This window comes from Schistocerca cancellata, chromosome 10, assembly GCF_023864275.1.
Source record: "Schistocerca cancellata isolate TAMUIC-IGC-003103 chromosome 10, iqSchCanc2.1, whole genome shotgun sequence".
Taxonomy (NCBI): domain Eukaryota; kingdom Metazoa; phylum Arthropoda; class Insecta; order Orthoptera; family Acrididae; genus Schistocerca; species Schistocerca cancellata.
The window spans coordinates 89,092,867-89,113,679 of NC_064635.1; the positions used below are offsets into that span (position 1 = coordinate 89,092,867).

At 39.5% G+C, this 20,813-nt stretch overlaps 1 protein-coding gene across 7 annotated transcripts in view; it reads left to right on the top strand.

The window, feature by feature from the left end:
• The first annotated feature begins 395 nt into the window (after positions 1-395).
• The window catches only part of LOC126106534 (zinc finger protein 3 homolog), a 578,052-nt gene continuing 557,634 nt past the window's right edge, over positions 396-20,813 (top strand). For all 7 annotated transcript variants that reach the window (XR_007523363.1, XM_049912865.1, XM_049912859.1 and 4 more), the window contains exons 1-2: positions 396-596; positions 12,615-12,677. Coding sequence is in view for 6 of the 7 variants with exons in the window: in XM_049912865.1 (XP_049768822.1) it covers positions 594-596; positions 12,615-12,677 (66 nt within the window). In the remaining variant the exon portion in view is untranslated. The remainder of the gene's footprint in view (positions 597-12,614; positions 12,678-20,813) is intronic.

A 20,813-nucleotide genomic window follows, 5' to 3' on the forward strand; every position in this document is an offset into this window, starting at 1 on the left:
GTATAAAAACAAATCTGTTTGTATTGCTCTTTCATTTGATGTGCTATTTATAATAGTCAATTGAATGAAATAAAAGCTACCGTACAGAGCCATAAAACCCCAAAATTCATTTTGAAACACCCGGTACATAATCAACGAGCTAGGCTGTCTACTGTTTAGTGGCAGCGATACCAACACATTATATTATCGAAGTAAAATGATTTTAAACAGCGTTGTGCGTCACGAGCAATGTCCTCAGTGGACTGCTTCTCTGGAAGTAAATTAATGCTTATACTCCAATGGATTCATATGCTACACCAACATGATGTCGTTGGCCATACACGCTGCTAACTTAAAAAAAAAAAAATACACCCAGGCTATCGTTTTGCTAACAGTACTATCAAGACGGATGCCAAAGATAGTACATGTTTGTATTCTGTCGATGATGCTGTCAAAATCGTAAACTATTAAATATGCTGAACACAAATAAATAAACAAAAACACTACCGGTAGTGCGCTGTGGGCCGGAATTGCGATCGAGTTTCGGCTTGCATTTGTGAAACATAAGTTACATGTGGAAGGAAATTACCTGAAGGAATTCATTCACACTGGAAATGGTTAGTGTTGCCGTAACGACAACTATCGTATATATTTCACTCAAGGAGGCAATAATTCAGTACCTTTTGCTTTCCGTAGGACAGGTTGTATATAATATTATGCAAAATGTGTTGCATGTAAAATGCAACATGGATTAGATACCGGATTAAATTCAATGAATATTGTATCGATATTATATTAAACCGTACCATAGTTTTGGGAGTTTATGTAGCTGGGTGGCAAAAGTAGATTTCAGAAAGCTAACTAAAATAATTGATTCGACTATGGGTTCTTAGTGAAACATTGAACATTGTAGTAACGAAACAAATTATAGCCACTTTCTGTAAACTTCAAATATGTTAGGAAGATTCTATATTGACCAAAATCCAATTTCTTGTTTATTTCCTCTTCACTGTTATGAATGATGTTACACCATCATCAGTGAGTTCCCTTCTATTTTACTGAACTGCACATTCCGCTATTAAGATCACTTCTTATCCGATATTTCACGATTGTGTTGTCTTAATTTAATATTTGTTGGTTGGGATTTTCACTGATAGTGGTAGATGAGAAAAACAAATTGTTTTGCTCAAGGCAAAATCTTCGAAATAGCCTATATTTATTGCTAAACCAATGACGGACCCTAACAGTAAAAAGAAAGCACCACAAGATGAATATATAAACTTGACTTTTGACTATATATTAGCTGTGTTTTTATAATATCACATTTGTTTAATTTGGCAGCTTAAAATTGGATTAGGCCTATCACTTCTCAATCCAACCAAGATCCAAGGGTGCACTACAGCTCATTCTGTCACTGTAATCTTCATTAGACAGATTAGTAGGACTGTATATAATAATGAGTAAATATTGAAATAAGCAATTCAGCTGTACTAAGAACGGTGTCCTTTGTGATATAATGAGCACAAAGCTATGAATGGGTAGTGTCTCCTATCTAGAAAATGAGTGCACGCTGCTCCTTGTTGATTTGATCAAAATGCTAGTTAGTGATTGATTTGGGGACCATGCCTGTGTATGGGAGGAAGGTGCTGGCAAAATATGCCCGCTTCCTGTATCAATGAATCTGAGATGTTACCTCCCACTGAAACTAAACCCATGTGTCAAACTTCACCTTTTGAAGGCTGCTGTGTCAAGAGTACATGTGTGAAAGGATAAGTAGTCTGTTTATCATAGACAATTAGAACATACTGTGGATGATTCTATCCCTCGGTGAAATAGCATATGGGATGTGAAGGATCTCCATGTGCAGTCTGTGTGTATGTCTCATTCAACAAGGTAATAGTTTAGCAAAGAGCTTCTTTGAGGGAACAAGGTGCAACGAATTGCAGATGTTACTACCACATGGTAGAACAAATGATGCCTGTCATATGGGCTCCAGGATCACAGTTGGATCATTGCCACAGATGGTAGGAAAGGTTGAGAGGGCCACCCTTACTCACAGGGATTCATTGAAGCTCACAATCTGCAGCATTATCCCTAGAACTCAGTCTACCTCCCTGGTCAGAAGTCGAGCAGAAGGCTTGAACCAGAGACTTGAATGATTCTGTGACATGCTATGCTGTGACTTGACAGGCTTGAACTAGAGGGTTGAGAACTTTATGGTACTCTTAGATGACTCAGGGGTGCGCTATAAGTCAAAGGCTGCTAACGAGATGACTGGCTGTGGTTTTTCTGGTTCAGCAACTCCTGATCCACACCAATTAACAATAGCTGTATGAGGCCCATAAGTATTAATTTAAAGTTCAAAGAGGTGGCCTGCATAGATGAAACAGTTGAAATCCTAGTGATCAACTGCCAATGCATTGCATCAAAGTCCCAATGTTTGAAGCAGCTGTAAAGAGGAGTGGAGCTCGTATATGTGTATATTGCAAGGATAGGCTAATGAGAAACTAAGATGTTTGTATTTGTCACAGTAGACAAAAAACTTAAGTCCATTGAAATAGAAATTGAAGATGCTAGTGAGATTGTGTAGGCAATATATAGTATCAATGGTGGCCATCAACATAAGATTGAGCCCGTCTATCAACTGCCAGATTCAACCGCATTTGTAAACAAAGACTTTTTCGGAAGAACCACTATTAGACAGATATGTTCTCCAATCATATTGTCACATCAGAGGAGACTTTAATCATAAAACAGTTAATTGGGATACCGGTAATTACAGTTTAGTATGCGGTGTGTTGAGGAGACATCCTGCGGATTCATAATCAATATCACTTCAGGCAGGGTGATTATCTACATAGTCTCAGATATTATTGAATTTAGCATATGTTAAAATTCAGGAGTAAGCAAGAAACATGTATTTTTTAGTTTTCTCCAAAAAAATTCCCGCCCCGAGATACAGGCCTCCAAAGATAGCACTGCGAACCTGCGAACACTATTTTGAAGATGCACATTTCAGAAAAAGTTTTAAAATGCTGTATCTCTGTGTAGATATTTTTTAGAGTTTCTTTTATTTGAAAGATAATTGCTTTATGATTACAATGATATCCTTTGTTTTGAAATATCTGCCAAAGTTCTTTTACTGTCGCCTGTTGAATTATTTTATTTACATAAAAAAAAGTTTTTTCAAAAATGCCAATCCAGAAGAGTTAGATTTTTTTCTGTTTATTAGCACCATGTAGTACTATATTCTCTGTAAAGGAGAGCTTCCACTTTTAAGTTGGACAGGTTTTTTTTCTTTTTTTTTTTATAACTTTCAAGGGTAATATATGTCTTCACTTACTAATTTCTTTTTTACAATGTTTATTTCTATTGTCTTTGTTGCAGTTACTTTCATTGTTGCAGATATTTCTTACACTTTACCGTAGTTTCTTGGTCATGGTTGTTCATTGCAAGTTTCTGTATTGCAGTTGTTTAGTGCTAATTTGTTTACTGAAGAGACTTCTAAGATATCTGAGACCATCCAGTGAGTTCCGAGTTTTCGTGAGAAATTTGCCAGTTGACACAGTTGCAGTGTGTTTTGTGAAAAGGACTTGTCTTCGGACTGGGGCCACAGGAGAGTGAAGTGTGCTGACTATAATGCATATCCTTAAAAGAGTGATATGTAAGACAATAAAAAAACAGACTTTGTTCAGGTTGGAAATAAGTGTTCTCATTTGAAGTCTCTGTTTCAAAGTGAAGATGTTTCCAGTGATGACTTTTTGCATTCTAAATGTTTTGACAGAATAATAACAGTGATATTATCAGAACAAAGTGCAGATGATCCAGATTTTCCATCAATAGAGGAAGAATTAAATACCCTGTAAATAAATAAATAAATACAGAGGTAGGTGTTTCTCCTGTTAAGAAACTGTGTTCAGTGAAGTCGAGACATAAGCTCTGTGCAGAGAAATTACTAAAGCTATGGATAAGTGCACTACAGCAAAACTGACCACACTCTTCAAAGTAGAAATTCCATCTTCAGAAGGAAACAAATCAAAGCACTCTTGCACCTCTTGCCAGGGATTTTTTACAAATATGAATTCAGCTGTTGAATATTGTGCATCCTACAGTGAAAAGATGCAAGTTTTAACTATTATTCTGGAGACATTTTCAAAGAAAACAATTTTGAATCACGTTCCATCAGTATCAAAGTACATGGTAGACAAATCAAGAAATGTGAGGTCTGTAAAAGGATTCAACGGAGGCGTCCAATCCCACCTATCAGTTTTGACCTGTGACATAGGGTGTTGTGGTGTCTGATGTCATGATGGCATGGAGTTTAGTTTATGAGTGTTTGTAGATGTCATCTTGTTGTGTTATAGCACGGAGTTTAGTTTGAGTTTGTTGTGTTTGTAGATTTCGTCTTGTTGCGGTTGGTGGTGGTGGTGGTGTGTGTGTGTGTGCGCGTTTTTGTGTGGTCCACATGTTATGTGTTGTATTGGGTCCATTTGAGCGTCGTTGGTCGGAGTGTGAGTTAATTTATGTTGACTGTGATTGGAGAACGGAAATTGATTTCAGTGGGTTTTACAATTGGAATTTTGTTTTGTTTATGTGATTGCAGTGTTGATTGGTGTTATTGGTTTGCTGTTTGTCGTGTGGTACTTCATTTAATTTATTTTGTGGCTTCTTTTGTTAGGTATGGATATGGCAGTGAAATTAACAGTTCACAGGTGGGCTGAGATGGGGTATGACATGATATGCCTCATTAAAGTTTTGCAGAAGTTTGGACTGTTGGCCAAAATAGTCAAGTGCAGTATCTGTAAAGAGAATTTGCGGTTGGCCACTGTTCCGGCATCTCGGTCCTGGGACTGTTACATTTGGTGGTGCGGAGGGGATAACCTTTGGTGCTCCATTAGGTGCCGTACCTGGTTCGAGAAGTCTAGGTTGGCCATGGGAGAGAGAGTTTTGATGACTTATTATTTTTGTTATAGATCCTCCATCAGTTTTTGCAATCATTAAACTGGTGTGAGTGATAGGACTGTCTTAGATTGGTTTTCTTTTTGTAGGGAAGTATGTTATGGATAGTGAAGTACAGGGGTAAGTTGGGTGGGCCAGGGTGGTGTTCGAGGTAGATGAATCACAGTTTGGAAAGAGAAAATACAGGAGGGGTAAGTCTCCGGTTGGTTTATGGGTGTGGCGGGCTGTTATTTTGGGGTTGGATATGCAGATGGTGTTTTCAGGGTTTTGTATGGGCATACAAAGAGGAAATTGGTGGGATTAATTGAAGAGTATATAGAGGAGGGGAGTGCAGTAGTTTCAGATGCTTTTTCATCTTATAGGCGGTTGGGGAAGGGGGGTTATGATCATTTAGTTGTCAATCGTAGTCCAGACTACAAGGATTACGGGACTGGGGCATGTACTAATACAATAGAGGGTTTTTTTCTTTTGGGGTGGGGGGGGGGGGCAGTTAAATCAGTCATAAGGAAGAGGAAAAGGCGCTCTTCTAACCTGCAATCTCATTTAGATGAGTATCGCTGGCGAAAGAGCATTTTTCACATTTTTTTGATGGCTGTTAGTAAAATGTATACCTATACATAGGCTATAGGCTAAAGGTGGTTAGTTAAAGAGGTTTTGCATGTGTGTGTGTGTGGGGGGGGGGGGGGGGGGTTGTTGGTTGTTAGTAATGTTTGTGGATTTAGGTGGGTTGGGTGGGTGGGGGTTGTTTTGTGATTATGTTGTGGAGGGTTCTGTTTTGTTGCAGTTGTTTTTGAGGTGTAGTGTGTGATAGAGTTTTGTTTATTTTCTAATTTTTATTTGTTGGCGAATCTTTGTTTTTTTTTCTTTTTTGAGGCGGGGGGAGGGGGAGGGTTTAAGTTGGGGTTGGTAGGTTGTGGGTGGGTTGAGAGTTTGTTTTGGTTGTGTTTTTTGTGTGTGTGTGTGTGTGTGTTTCTATTTTTCTATTTATCGCAGGTGTAGGTGTTTGATGTTTTGGTATCGTCACTTGTGGTTGATTTATGTACCTTAGGGAAGTATCCGATTCCAATTTTTTGGTATCGTTTGCTGTAATTGACCTATATAGGTCAAGGGTAGTGTCCGATTCCAATGTGTCGTTGTTGCTGTGTGGTTTGGTATCGTCAGTTGTAGTTGACCTATATAGGTCAAGGGAAGTTGTTGTTTTTTGTGTTGTTTTTGTGGTATCGATAGTTGTGGTCTGATTATAATTTTTGGGTGTTGTTGGTTTTTATTTTGTGGTATCGACAATTGTGGTGAGCTATGTAGGTGAAGGGAAGTGACCGATTCCAGCGGATATTGTGAGTGTAGCGGAATGTGTGAATTTTGTGTTGTTTTTATGTCATCATTTTGTGTAGTTTGTGGTCGTGGTGTGTGTCTGTATGTGTTTATATTTAGTTTGTCCCCACACGAAAATCTGCAATTTCCTGTGCTGATCCTGTTAGTTTAATTATATTTTTGGAGGGAATGTGTTTCTTGTTTTTATATGTTTGTTGTTATGTTTAAGTAATGATGTCATAGGCTCCATATTGGAGACGATGAGAATGATCATTTCTGCCAGAAAGGGAGGACTGTCTTTATGGACAGTTAGCCTGGAAGACATAGCATATATATCTGCAGAAATAACGTATCCAACATGGGAGAAAAATAAACTAATTATGAAAGCTGTTGCCTTTGACAGTTTCATTGATGAACTTGGTAAATGGTTAGTGAAAGCAGTAACACACCAGCAACTGAAGAAATTGCAACAACAACACATTGCAGAAGTGAAAGGGTGTGTACAGGCTAAAGAACTGTGTTTATTGCTTCACTGTGATTTTGCTGAGAACTCTTCTGTAATTCTTCCTGAAGAAGTACAATGGTAACATTGGAGTAATGACCAGGTTTCAGTTTTTACAGGAGGGACATATTTTCAAAACAAGACCACAAGTGTTGTAGTTGTAAGTGATGACACAGGACATGACTCAGCACATGCTTTGCTAGCAATGCACAGAATTCTTGACCTGCAAACAGGGACAGAGAAGATGATCATCATTTCTGATGGTGCTCCTAGTCATTTTAAAAATCAGTACCAGCTGTTTGAATTGAGTAAGTTGCTTGTGCCAACTGACTGGGTATACAGTGCTACTGGTCACAGAAAGGGGCCTTGTGATGGTGTAGGAGGCCTGTTGAAGGACCATGCTATAAAACATAATCTTAGCAGACCAAATACAGCTGCAATTCAGAGTGCTGAGGATTTTATGAGAGCTGTGAAATCGTACACATCCACAGCCCTCACTCTTTTGTTCAAAGAGGAAATTGAAGAATTCCGTGAGCAGCAAAAAGAAGAATTTTCCAAACAGACCACTCCCATGAAAGGAATGCAGAAGACACATTTTTGGACTCAAAGTGGAGGGCTAACACATACTGCATGCACTTTAAAGAGCAAGAAAGAAGAAATTTTGTTCATGTGCCCACCACCTTAGGAACAGCAGGATAATATTGAGATTCACAACCAGAGGAGGGGGATGTTTGTGGTGTGTGTGTATGACTGTGACATGAATTGCAGAGATTATAGACACTAGTTATGATTTCAACGAAACTGTAGTGAACTTCATGCTACCACATGGACCAACTGCTGGATACAGGTTTCCAGGTGAAGGACAGCAACAATACCATCAGTGCTCACTTCCTGTTCACAATGTTTTGAAGATTGTAAGTGCACCAGTTTCTATTGGTTCAACAGGAAGGCATCACTCTATATCAAAAGAAGTTACTAAAGCAGTGGAACACATTTTTAGTTCACTGACTGGCTAATTTAAGTACAAAACAGAATGCACAGAAGTTGTAAAAATTGAAACCTTTAAGTTTTTGGATTTTTCACATACATTTTGGAACTATTTAAAATGAAGCTAGGTTTTGATTTTTATGAGCCTGTTATGTGATAATGTGGTAATAAAATAGGTTTTATGTATGGCAAAAATTTCAGTAGTTTATAAAACCTGTTCAACCTAAAAGTGGATGCTATCTTTTTCAGGGAATGTAGAACTATATGGCACTAATCAACAGAAAAAAATCAAAAAGAATTTTTTTCCATAAATTATAAAAAACATTCACTATGCTATAGTAAAAGACGTTTGACAGATAAGTCCAAATGGAAGATTTCTTTCTAATCATAAAGCAATTATCTTTCAAATAAAAGAAAGTCCAACAAAATATCTAGAACTGTTCCAGAGACACAGCATTTAAAAGAATTTTCCCGAATTCGCATCTTCAAAATAATATGCACAATGTCATCTTTGGAGGGCTGTATCTTGGAGCAGAAATTTTTTTGGAGTAAACAAAAAAATACGTGTTCCTTACTTATTCCTTCATTTTAACATGTGCTAAATTCCATAACATCTGAGACTATGAAGATAAGATATTTTCCTAGCCTTCCTGAATTGATATGGACTGTGCTGAAACAATACCAATTGCTCATGCTGAAAAGTATCATTCAGAAGCACACTCTGATGGCAGTGTGTTAGATAGAACTACTGGTAATAAATAGATCTGACTGATGTGATGCTTTCCGTGCATAAGCTGGTATCACAGTCTGTAGAAAGATTAACTTGTTCAGTAAACTAAATACAGAGGCAGTAGTTTCATATCTGAAGGATGAATTTGAAACATTTAGCTCTGGACAAAATCATTTAGAGGACCAGTGATTTTATTTTAAACAGCTGACCGAACACTATTTTTTTAATATATAATTTTTTGAATACTTTGAGAGGTGGCAATACTCATTGAAACAAGAAATGTAGGTCCAGTGAACATGGGTCTGGAAATGCATACTTATAAACATGTGTTTATGGGAGGTATTCAACTTTGCATCCATTTATGACAATGCACCTCTCTGCCCTCCGGTGTAAGGAATGATGTTCCCTTTAAAGTTTACGTGGCATGCGTTGAAGACCTGAGCCTGAAGTGCCCGCACATTGTTGATTGGTGTGGTGTAGGCCAATTCTTTCAAGTGTCCCTGTAACCAAAAGTGTAGGGGATTAAGGTCTGGGAAACGAGCAGGCCAAGGTGTTCCCCAACCCACAACCCCTGTGACCAATCCAGCGGTCCTGAAATGTCTGTGCCGGATGTTCACGCACACTGCAATGAAAGTGTGCTGATGTGTTATCGTGCATGAACCACATTTGTGTTCGTTGCTGCAATGGCACAGCTCCCAGCATGGTAGGCAATATATTAATGAGAATGTTCAGATAATGCACCCGAAGTAACCTTTGTGGTACCATGATGACCCTATTAATCTGTCGACAAGTACAACTGCCGATACATTGATTGAAAATCAGTGTTGATGTCTTCTTCCCTGAATTCATAACACCATTTCTTGTGAACCCTGCCTTAGTGGTAAAAAAAAAAAAAATCCTTGACATGAACAATGGATCTGCAGCACACTTCTGCAACAGCCATTGACAGAATCACTGCCTGTCATGATGATCCTGTGGCCTTATGGTCTGAATGCACTGTAGATGATATGGGTACAGCAATTGTTCATGAAGTAACCCCCCTCCTAGATAAGAGAGTGAGCCAATCCTTCTGCTGCTTCTAATTGCCGCACATTGGTCTGAGGGGTTTCTTCCACTGAACGTAGCACACGCTCCATCGTGTCAGGTATACAGACTATGTGGGATCTTCTACCATCACTCTTCCAAGGTACAAGGGTACCTGTGTCCCTCAGACACTGGAAATGTCTGCTAAACAGCTTACCAGAGGGCACTCTGCACTGTGGGTGTTTTTCAGCGTAGAGGACACCGGCTCCCAGGCTATGTCCATTTGCTAAACCCTAGCAGAATATCACATCCTCCATTTCACTTGCAGAGTAGTATGCTTCCATTGCTAACAAGTGATGGAGGAGAGAAAATGTAAATCTACTGCACCATTTGTATGTACAAACAGCACAATAGTAAACACATAAGTGAATCCACATTTGGAAGAAGGTAAAACACCATGATACGTACCCAGGGTTGACAGTACTGCACAACAAGACACAAACATGACAAAAACTAACATAGCCTACAACATGACTCAAACCACACTACTGACTGCAGACCACATAGTGGTACGTAGGGTACTGTGGAGTAAGACATCATAGTACACTGCTGACATATAAGTGCCTAGACAGTCATAGGAGACACAGGAATTGAGAGTAGTAAAGCAAAAAACATTTACACAGTTCTGATTTCAGTATTCCTTTACAAATGTTCGCATTATGTGATATTATTAATGATGTGCATGCATCAATCAGTTGTGCTAAGAAATTCATCAATGGAGTTGAAGGAGTTGGCCACCAATAAATCCTTTAGAGTCTTCTCAAATAGAACTTTATTATTAGTTAAACTTTTTATGGCTGCTAGCATGTCATTGAAAATGTGTATTGCTGAATAATGGACACCTTTCTGAAACAAAGTAAGTGACTTTAAATCTTTGTGAACCTCATTCTTATTTCTATTATTGATTCCATAAATTGAGCTATTAGTTTGAAAAAAAAAAAGACATTTTTAATGACAAATTTCACTAAGGAATAAATACATTGGGAAGCAGTAGTCAGTATCTCCAGTTTCTTAAACAGTCCTCTGCAGGATGTTTGTGAATTCACACAGCAAATAATTCATATTGCTTGCTTTTGGGATCAGAAAACTTTAGTATACAGAATTCGCAGCTGAGTTAAGGTCCCCCCCCCCCCTCCCCTCCTACCCCTTTAACCTTGATATATTGTAAGTCCCTCAAACAAAATTAGACTAGATAATAAGACACTAAAAGTTGTAGATGAAAAGTGACGATGTGCAAGACATAAAATACAAAACTGCAGAAACAACAAAAGCATTTCTGAAAAAGATAAATATTTTAAAATCTAATATGAATTTAACTAGCTTTTGCTACTATTTGAAGATAGTTACCATTATTGTAAGTTTTTTAATAAAGCTGCAAACTAGTATCTTGCATTGTTAAGAGAATATTTCTTATTTTCAACAACCTACAGCTTCTCTATATATACATCACAGGATTGTTCACCAACTAATTATATTGTGGTGCTATGGTTGTACTAATTACTCTTCAAGAATAGAGGACATTTGATGGTATTTTATGATAGGGTACATCTGTTGAACCTGGTCTCATGGATTAGATTCAGTTTTTGTTCCATAGACCCAAAAAATGAGATGATTCTTGTGAGTATGGAACAAATCAGAAAGTATAACATAAAAAAACATAAAACATCAGAATATAATACTCACTACCCTGATCATTTTCCAGGGGATTGTAAAAATAGGTGAATACATTACAGTAAACCAGACGTGCTAATATTTACAGAATTTATACTCTTATCAGAATGAAACATAGTTATGTTCTTTTAATAAATTTGTCATACCTAATCTTGACTGTTGTGACCAAGTGCTGTCGAAACTGAAATCTAACAGACATTTTTACTCAAGCTAGTCCCCGTTAAGACATTCATCTATAGAGTAGAAGGAGTTGTCTATCAAAAAGTCTTTCAAACTCTGTTTAAACTGTTCTTTATCTGAAACCAAGTTTTTTATGATTGCTGGAAATTTATTGGAAATGTGTGTTCCGAAATATTGGACCCTTTTCTGGACCATGGTAAGTGAGTTTAGGTCTTTATGTAGAGTGTTCTTATTCCTAGTATTGACACTATATATTGAGCTTTGGTTGGAAACAGAGATATATATTACTTGCAACAAAATTCATTAAGGAATAAATATACTGAGAAGCAGTGGTTATAATATAAAGTTCTTTGAACATGTTTCTACACGATGTTCTTGAATTTACACCACAAATCAGTCATATTACATGCTTTTGCATGCTAAAAGCTTTAGCTCAGTGTGATGAGTTACCCCAAAATACAGTGCTAACAACATTTTCCAGGACGAAGTACAAATTAATGTAAAAGAGGTGTATGTCATACTGGAGTTATATAACAATTCTTGCTTAAAATGCATACCAACATTAAATACATTTAAATGTAGTGGAAACAGTTCTTGCTTGACAATTGCTTCTACTAGCCTCTGCCTCTGAACCTGTGAAACAGCACTATAAGTAAGCCATATGTATCAAGTATTGTTACTTGTATAATTATGTGTTAAATGTGTTGCTTTATCTTATTATTTACTCTGATTTTGTTGATCATGTAGTCTCAGTACATACTGTAATTATAAATTACTTACATTAACCTGGCTTGTTGTATATCATATTTGTAAACAGTGCCCTATTGTTTGCTGCAACAAACAATAAATAAATAGTTTATAGAATGAGTGGCTAATGAGATATTCCTTTCATTTCAATTTGAATTTCTGAAAAAAATTCCGTTTTCCTGGCCTATATTATATCCAAGGGCAATTTTAGTCTCCTATTGACTGAATCTACATATATACAGAACAGTTAAAGACTGGCTTAATTGTCAACTTCCATCCAAGAGTTATAAATTTGTTGAAGCTTCAGCAAAATAAATAAACAAATAAACAAGAAAATAAATAACTATTAAAGGAGGCAAGAATTTCCCAGCCCACAGATACAGAACTTTGTACCTTATTTTCTAGTTCATGCTTTATTCTCAGTTTGTTCTTTGTAGTTTGCCTTCAATTGTGTTTTTCTTACAGGAGACTGCCCCTGAACAACATACTAGTTCTGCCTGTGATGCGGTTACCATCAAACAGGAGCCAGTAAGTAATATTAATATGAACTATTATGCTGTTTGTTATCATTTGGGGAGTATCTCAAAAATAACAGTTGGAAAACAGCAGCTCTTTTATCAAGAAAGGAGGAAGAATAAATTATCTGCCATCTTAAGATCTTTTGTCACCCAGACTTGTTTTGGCTCCTGTGAGCCAACTTCATTGCATCTCATTTTTTTGTAATGAGATGGTAAAAATATGACTGTTTTTTGTTGTGACTCAACGATCTTTCAAAGTGCCGCCGCGCAGTTACATGCATCCTCTACATGCTGCGCTGTCTGCCAGCCATGCAGCAGCAGCTGCAGTGGCCAGCCAGCCAGCGACCGCTAGACTTGGGCTCAATTATGATTTGACTGTTAAAGTGTACACACGTCTTACTCCATTTACTTGATCTGTGATTTTCATGTATTGCATCTTCCTTGAAATATATTTGTTCAACTTGAAGTTATAACATTTTTCTGTGTTGTTATTTTAAGTCTGAAAGCCGTAAATATGTGCCTATACTTTTGGAGTAATGGCCCTTTCAAGTGCCTTACTTTAAGATGTGGATTCAACAAGGCTACGTTTTGTACATTTTGTGGGCAATCAACATTTGACAGTTTTTGCATTATTGTGATTGCTTGGTGTGTTGTTTAGATAATGTTTGCACCTCTTTTTTCTGATTTCTCCATTCTCTTGTTTTGTCAAATTGTAATGACAAAACTAATATGTTTCATAATTTCCCTCCCCAGAAAAATTTGACAAACATGAAAGAGTCAGAGCTGCCTTATTCAGAATTTTTGAAAGTCTTAATCCACTATAATTAATTTATTTATCATGTATGTGTTCTGTAGAACCATGTATGTGGGCAAGTTGCTTGTGTCTGGAACAACTGTTAAAAACAGAAAAAAAGTGTAGTGATGGTAGTACTCGTACAAACAAAGAAACAACTGTATTGAACATGGTTCTGGAAATACATACTTTGTGAGATCAGATCACTTGTTTGAAGGAATGCCTCTGTGGGATGACTGTGGGATGATTGTTGGTGTTGTAACGTAACCTATTAAAGGCTTTACTTTACCGAAGTATGCGATATCCTCCAAATTCAACTAATTTAACAAGTATTTATGGTTATAGAAAAGTTATTGTGTATGTTAACAATGATTGCATAACATGTCTCCATAAACAGTAAACCCATTAAATTATACTGAAAAACTGACCCACACAAAAGTTAATATCACTTGATCACTGATACAGTAAATGTCATCATGTAAAAACACTAAGTTCATCTTAAATAATTAATATGAAGTACGAAAAATAGTGGCCAACTTACGTATTTTGGATCTCCTTAAATAAAAATCACCCAGTGAAACCTATTTGTTCACTAGGACCGTTTTCACTCAGTATTCACGTAAACATTCCTATTTTAGACGAAAACCAATGTAATTCTTAATAATTCATGTTATTTACTTGTTTATGCAAATTAGAGAAGTCAATTGACAAACTTTTAAAAAACGGCCTTTTTGTAACAAATAATTATTCTGTCAAGTCAACAAATCTTTCTGTCATTTTAATAACCTGTTAAATTATGTCACTCGATATAAATTAGTAACTTTTCTGCACAAATTACGATAACAGATGTACATGTGACTTATAAACTGTGTCTTTTTTTAGTAGTTCTTTGACAAGGTTATAAATACAAGCTGCAAGAAGGGTCGGGAGCGGAATCTGAATGTCACTTTGGTAAAGTGTATGTGTATTATTGTTCGAGGTGGATAAACATTGCAAAGAACATGTAAAAGAAGTGCTACTTTGTGTTGTCATGGTCTTTGGTGGACAGTGGAATTAAGATGGCCACCAGAGTAATAAATATTTGAAGTTTAAATATTTGTTGGTTTCGCTCATTATTTATCCTCAAAAGCACATCAAAAACATGGGACCTCATCTTTTTACCCCTAGACAACCAGATTTAGAGTCAGCATTAGCATCGAGAGACAGCAGCGATCCAGCAAGCAGCAGCGATTACCACAATGCATTTTAATGGCGCCAACCTAACATCAAGTGCTAACAAGCTCCGTAAATGGGAGTGAAATAGTGCGATTATAGCAATATCTACAACTAGGCAACCATTATAGTGTGCATACTGGCTCATATTGAAGACACTGTACTGTAGTCTTATCGTTATTGGCTGGAATGTTACTGAATAATGATTGCAAGAGTCCAAAAGTCTGGGAAACCAGGAGATCAAGTCCGGGGATGGAAGGGGGGTGGGGGAGGGGGAGGCCCTCCCTGACCAGTCCAGCAGTCCCGAAATTTCAGCACCAGATGTTCAAATACATTGTTGCAAAAATGATGTACTGGTGAACCCTTTGCATGAACCACACCTGTAGGCTTTGCCTATGTGGCACATACTCCAGTAGGGTAGACAATACGTTAATAAGAAAATCTGTGTAACACTACCCATTTAATCTCTGTAGCACATAAGCCCAAATAATTTATTTACAATAAAACATTGTACATTGATTTGAAATAATATTTATTTCATCTTTCTGCACTTACTTGCACATTTTTATCAACCCATTCATGATGATTATGAGAATTCAAAATGCCTGAAATATTCCTTTTGACCCCTCTCAGAGCTTCTGTGGTGTTAAATCACACTTGCAACCACCACCAGAACTCATTAACTCACAGATAAGTATGGCGCGTGAGACAAATTGCATGAGATACTGCTCTGCAGAGGTAATCAGGAACATTTATTCCCCCAGGGGGCTTGCCACTCTTTGGCGGATTTGTTCTTGGCTACCATGGGGCCCCAGCCTTTACAGCACTTTTTCCCTTCCGTGCTGCCTGTCTATCCTTTTGCTATTCCTTTTTCCCCTCCCTTGGGGAACATATCTGGGGTATTATTGGGAATGCTCTGCATTCTGTCGCTGACCTGCGAACAGTCTCAACTTTCTTTTTAGCTCCCATTTCCTTTCTTTGTTTCCCTTCTCCTCTTATTCCTCCACTTCGGCATTTGAGGATCCTCTTTTTTTCTTCTTCCTCCCTGTGCCCTCATGAAGTGTCTGACGCGTAAAAGGTGACTGGGTAACGTGTAATTCCCAGCCTCGGGTCGACATGTAGGGTTCGCACGTACCCCCTGGTACAGCCAGGCCCAGGGAGGGGTGATTGTCTGAGCTGTAACCTTCCCAGATTGCCTATTGATCCCTCCGTCAGGTGTTCGGGAGGTGTGACCTGAGGTGTGCGCCCCCTTGTGAAGAGGGCTCCAGTTGGAAGGAACGGGCCATCAGAGACGCTGGCAATCACGGGGGATTTCCTCACGATGAGTCACTCATCCTCTCCATCGATGTCAACGAAAAATAAACATAATGAGGCTACTGATTTGAAGACTCTTCCCGCTGCACTGCTGTTCCTTGTGTATCACGTACTGAAGATGGTCAGTCCTTTGCCATGGTCAATCCGTTTATTATTCAGAAAGGTGTTGATGCCATTGCTGGCCCTGTGAAATCCTGCTCTCGTTTACGGAATGACACTTTGCTTTTGGAGACAGCTTCTGATTCTCAAATGCAAAAACTACTTGCTGCCTCGCTTCTCCACAGCTACCGTGTTCGTGTCGAGGCACATAGAACTTTGAATTCTCACTGTGGTGTAGTTTGCACCAGGCTGCTTGACGGTCTGACCGAGCCTGAAATACAATCTTACCTCTCTGATCAGGGTGTCATTGCCATCCATTGTGTAATGATAAAGGTCGATTCCTCCTTGGTGCTCACCTGCACTCTTTTCCTCACCTTTGATAGGGTGATGCTGCCATCCAAGTTTAAAGCAGACTACAAAATCATCACAATCCGGCCGTACATTTCAAATCCAATGTGCTGCTACCAGTGTCATTGGTTCAATCACACTAGAATGTCTTGTTGACACCCAGCCAAATGCGTAACCTGTGGCGGGGGTGCACATGAGGGCGAATGTTTGCCTCCTTCTCCCCACTGTATCAACTGCAATGGTGGCCACACCGTCTCCTCCTGGGATTGTCCTATGTGTCTAGATGAGCGGGTTGTTCAAGAGATTCGGCTAAAGAAAAAAGTGCCTTACCCAGTAGCTGGCTAGTCGCAAACCCTGTGTTCTCCTGTCTGGCACTTATATTTCGGTTCTTGTTACCACTCGCTCCATGAAGGACATGGCTACACTGACATATGACCTCAAATTTGGCTCTGAGGTTGTGAAGTCACCCAGTGTCAAGATGGCATCGCCGTGCCCACGTTCTGCTGTGCAACAGACTGTCAAATTCTTACCTAAAGTGGCGAAGCTATCCACTATGCAACTGGCAGGCAGGAAAGGACAGAAACAGTACTCCCGAGAAGTCTTCCTCCATCCCTCCAACCAAACAACACCCAAGTCTTTCTCTAACCAGAAGGGCTCAAAAAAGTCTGCTAAAAAGAAATGGTCTTCTCCTTCACCAACTCGAATATCCTGCCCGACGGTGTCGCCATGTGCTCACTTAACCCAGCCAGCCTCTGTCTCACCGGTGCACACCACCAACCGTTTTTCAGTGTTGGACTCCACCGACTGACCGAACAAGCACATTGATGCCTCTGTGGACCCCATGGAGCAGGATCCTCCTGCTTCTGTGCCCTGTAGTAGCGTCTCTCCACTGGCTGTCCCTTGGTGGCCACCTAGTTGACACCGCTACATCTCTTCGTGACTGTACTCCAATGGAACGCTCATGGTCTTCGGTGGCACAAAGAGGATTTACGGCTGCTAGCCTCACAGCATCCCCGTTTACTCTGCCTTCAGGAAATGAAATTGCGCCCTCGAGACCGCTTTGACATTTACTTACCGATTCATTTTGACCTTCCCCCTGAGGTCGGCATCCCATATCATGGGGCCGTCATGCTGCTTTTACGGGATGGCCTTCATAGTCATCCTATCTCCCTGACTACCTGTCTTCAAGCTGTTGCTGTTCACCTTTTCCTTCCCCACCTGACTTTCTCCCTCTGTACCATTTATGTACCTCTGTCCTTCGATGTCACCTGTGCAGACTTCCTTCTGCTTTTAGGCAGCTTATTAATACGTACAACCACATCTAGGCAGAGGGCTCATTTCCCGGACACTGGTGTGAAGTGACTGTCATACCCATACCTAAGCTCGTTAAGGACAAAAACCTTCCTTCGAGCTACCACCCCATCTCTCTTACCATCGTCATTTGCACCCGTGTCTTTCGATATCAGCTTCCGGACCACTCCTCAGTATTCACAGCTGAGCTTTTCACCTTGTATCAGGCCATGGAGTACATCCTGTGACACAGCCTTCCCAATTGTGTCCTCTGCTCAGACTCACTCAGTGCCCTCAGGTCCATGTGAGCTGTACACTGCTCATCCCTTAGTGCAGCGGGTCCAGGAAAACTGTCACTTGCTAACTCTTGGTGGAGCCAATGTCATGTTTCTGTGGGTCCCTGGACATGTCGGTCTGCCAGGAAACGAAGCTGCTGACGCTGCTGCCAAGGCTGCAGTCCTCGTACCTCAGCCTGCGAGTACATCTATTCCATCCGATGATCTCTTCGTTGCCGTCTGTCAGGAGGTGGTGTCCCTTTGGCATCGCCAATGGTCCTCCCTTCATGGAATAAGCTTCGGCTTATTAAGCCTCTCCTGGCACCTTGGCTGACCTCCTCTCTGGCCTCCCACCAGAAGGATATTATTTTAATTTGGCTGCATATTGGGCACTGCCTTTTTAGGATCGTCATTTGCTCAGTGGCGCTGCCGCACCACTTTGTATGCATCACTCCCAAATTTTAACTGTCCACCACTAACTGCTGGAATGCCCTTTTCTTACCAATTTACATTCCATCTTGGGTTTGCCATCTGATTTATCAGCTGTTTTAGTGAATGACGTGCGGGCTGTCACCCGTGTTTTACTTTTTATCCACCGAATCAATATGGCGAAGGCCATTAAATTTTTAGTTTTGGATCTCCATTTTTGTCTGGTGTTCCTTTAGCCCTTTTTCCACGTGCCTTGTTTAGCTGTCTCTTATTCTGTCCATTGGGATTGAAATATAGTCATTTCCCTCATCTGTGTGTTTGTGTTCTATAGTTTTGACTTGGGTGCATATGACCTCAGTTGTTTTTTGTGCCCTAAAACAAAACAAAACAAAACAAGAAACATTTATTGGTGGATCCACTTTAATTTTCTACACTGGCACACTGGGTTCCTGGTGATGTTTTTCATAAGACAAGGTTCAATTTCTGATTATTACAAATTCAATAATTAAAATTCCTGCTGTCATCCTAACTACGCTTTGGAAGATTCTGAGATGTGACCACTGGACTGGAATATACAAACTGCTAACACTCCAGTACACCCTCCAGCTGGCTCCTCAGAACTTCTGGAAAAAATCTCAACAACTTCAAAACAGTAGTACTGTAGACACACTCAGAAATTTCTTTGGAAGCGAATGAAATTTATTTTCTCCAATTAAACCTCACTGGGTCTGCTATGCGCAGTGAACTCTCATTTCCAGCCAGCTAATGGCTCCAAGTTGCATTATAAGGTGCCTCTTGCTATAGAGTATTTGCACTCTCTCCCAACATCAGCAGTCACCTAGAATAACTTCAAAGAAACCAAAAGAAAACTGCCCAATAATTCCAGATTGTACTCTTTCTGTATATGAAAAATAGCTTTCTTGGTAAAAAATTGTCAATCACTTCTGACTTCAGAACAGGAACTCCACACTACAGAGCCTACAACTTGCCCCTCAACCCTGTGGGGGCTGCCAGTAGATGAATTAGTGGACTTCTAAACTCTCCCCAAAATTGTTATAGCATTAAGGCCTTTCAGTTGATCAGAATCAGGAGCTGTTATATAGGTTTTTTCATTGGCCATTTCCAGTTTCCACTAATAGAAATTTCAGGCTGGACCTTCAGAAGTTCCTATCAAGAGGATGTCAGAAAGCATTGGCCTTCAGGTGAATTGCAAACCTATAAACCAGCTGTGTGGTCTCTGGCTGTAACTGTTTAGGAGGATTGGGGAAAAACCAACCCATCGCCTGCAGACTGGAGAAAATCTCCTTCACACGGATAGTGACTCTGGTGGACACAGTAGCCACCTGACGAGCACACAGCTTTTGCAAGAGTCGCTTATAGAAGTACAGTCTGACGTGGTGATCTTGTGACCCAGTGGCCTGGCAGCGTTGAAGATGGTACACATACAGAAATTGTACACAATGTACCATGCAGATGAGGGAATGTCTCTTGTGTTCTGTTGCTGCTAGTAGTCATGCACTCTTTCAGGAATTTTGTGCAGTAATTGTAGCATATGCTTATCCATCTCTGGTGTGTAAAATGAGTGAGATTGTGACAATAAGACACTGCAAGATTGGCTGTAATAGCTTATTCTTTTGTTCTGTGTCAGACTGATATTTTTCGACATCAAGGGCATTGACTGCAGCCCACTTCCATTTGCTGAACCATAGCAAAAAAAATCAAGTCTGCCATATCATTATGGCATAGTAGGCTTCAATTCCAGCAGTTGAGAAGAGAAAAGAAAATGAATTGAACCATTTGTGAATACAACCCCCCCCTCCCCCCCCCCCAATAACAGTAAACGCAAAAATTAAGTCATCTGCGTAAGTAGGTAGACATCACAATACATGTAGTGTCGTCTAAAGAGCAAGGTGCCAAGGCAAGATTTGTACATCTCCATCTACATATATACTCTGCAAGCCACTTTATTGCATATGGTGAAGTGTTCCATGTACCACTATTAGTCATTTCCTTTCCTGTTCCCCTCGCAAATAGAGTGAAGGGAAAATGACTGTCAATATGCCTCCGTATGAGCCCAGATTTCTTGAATCTCATGTTTGTGGTCCTTAGGCGAAATGTATGTTGGCGGCAGTAGAATAGTTTTGCAGTCAGCTTCAAAAGCTGGTTCTCTATATTGTCTTGATAGTATTCCTGGAAAAGAACATCGCCTTCTCTCGAGGGATTCCCATTTGAGTTCCCGAAGCATCTGTGTAACACATACGTGTTGTTTGAATCTACCGGTAACAAATCTAGCAGCCCACCTCTGAATTGCTTTGATGTATTACATTAATCCAAACTGATAGGGATCTCAAACACTGTTGCAGTACTCAAGAATAACACACACTAA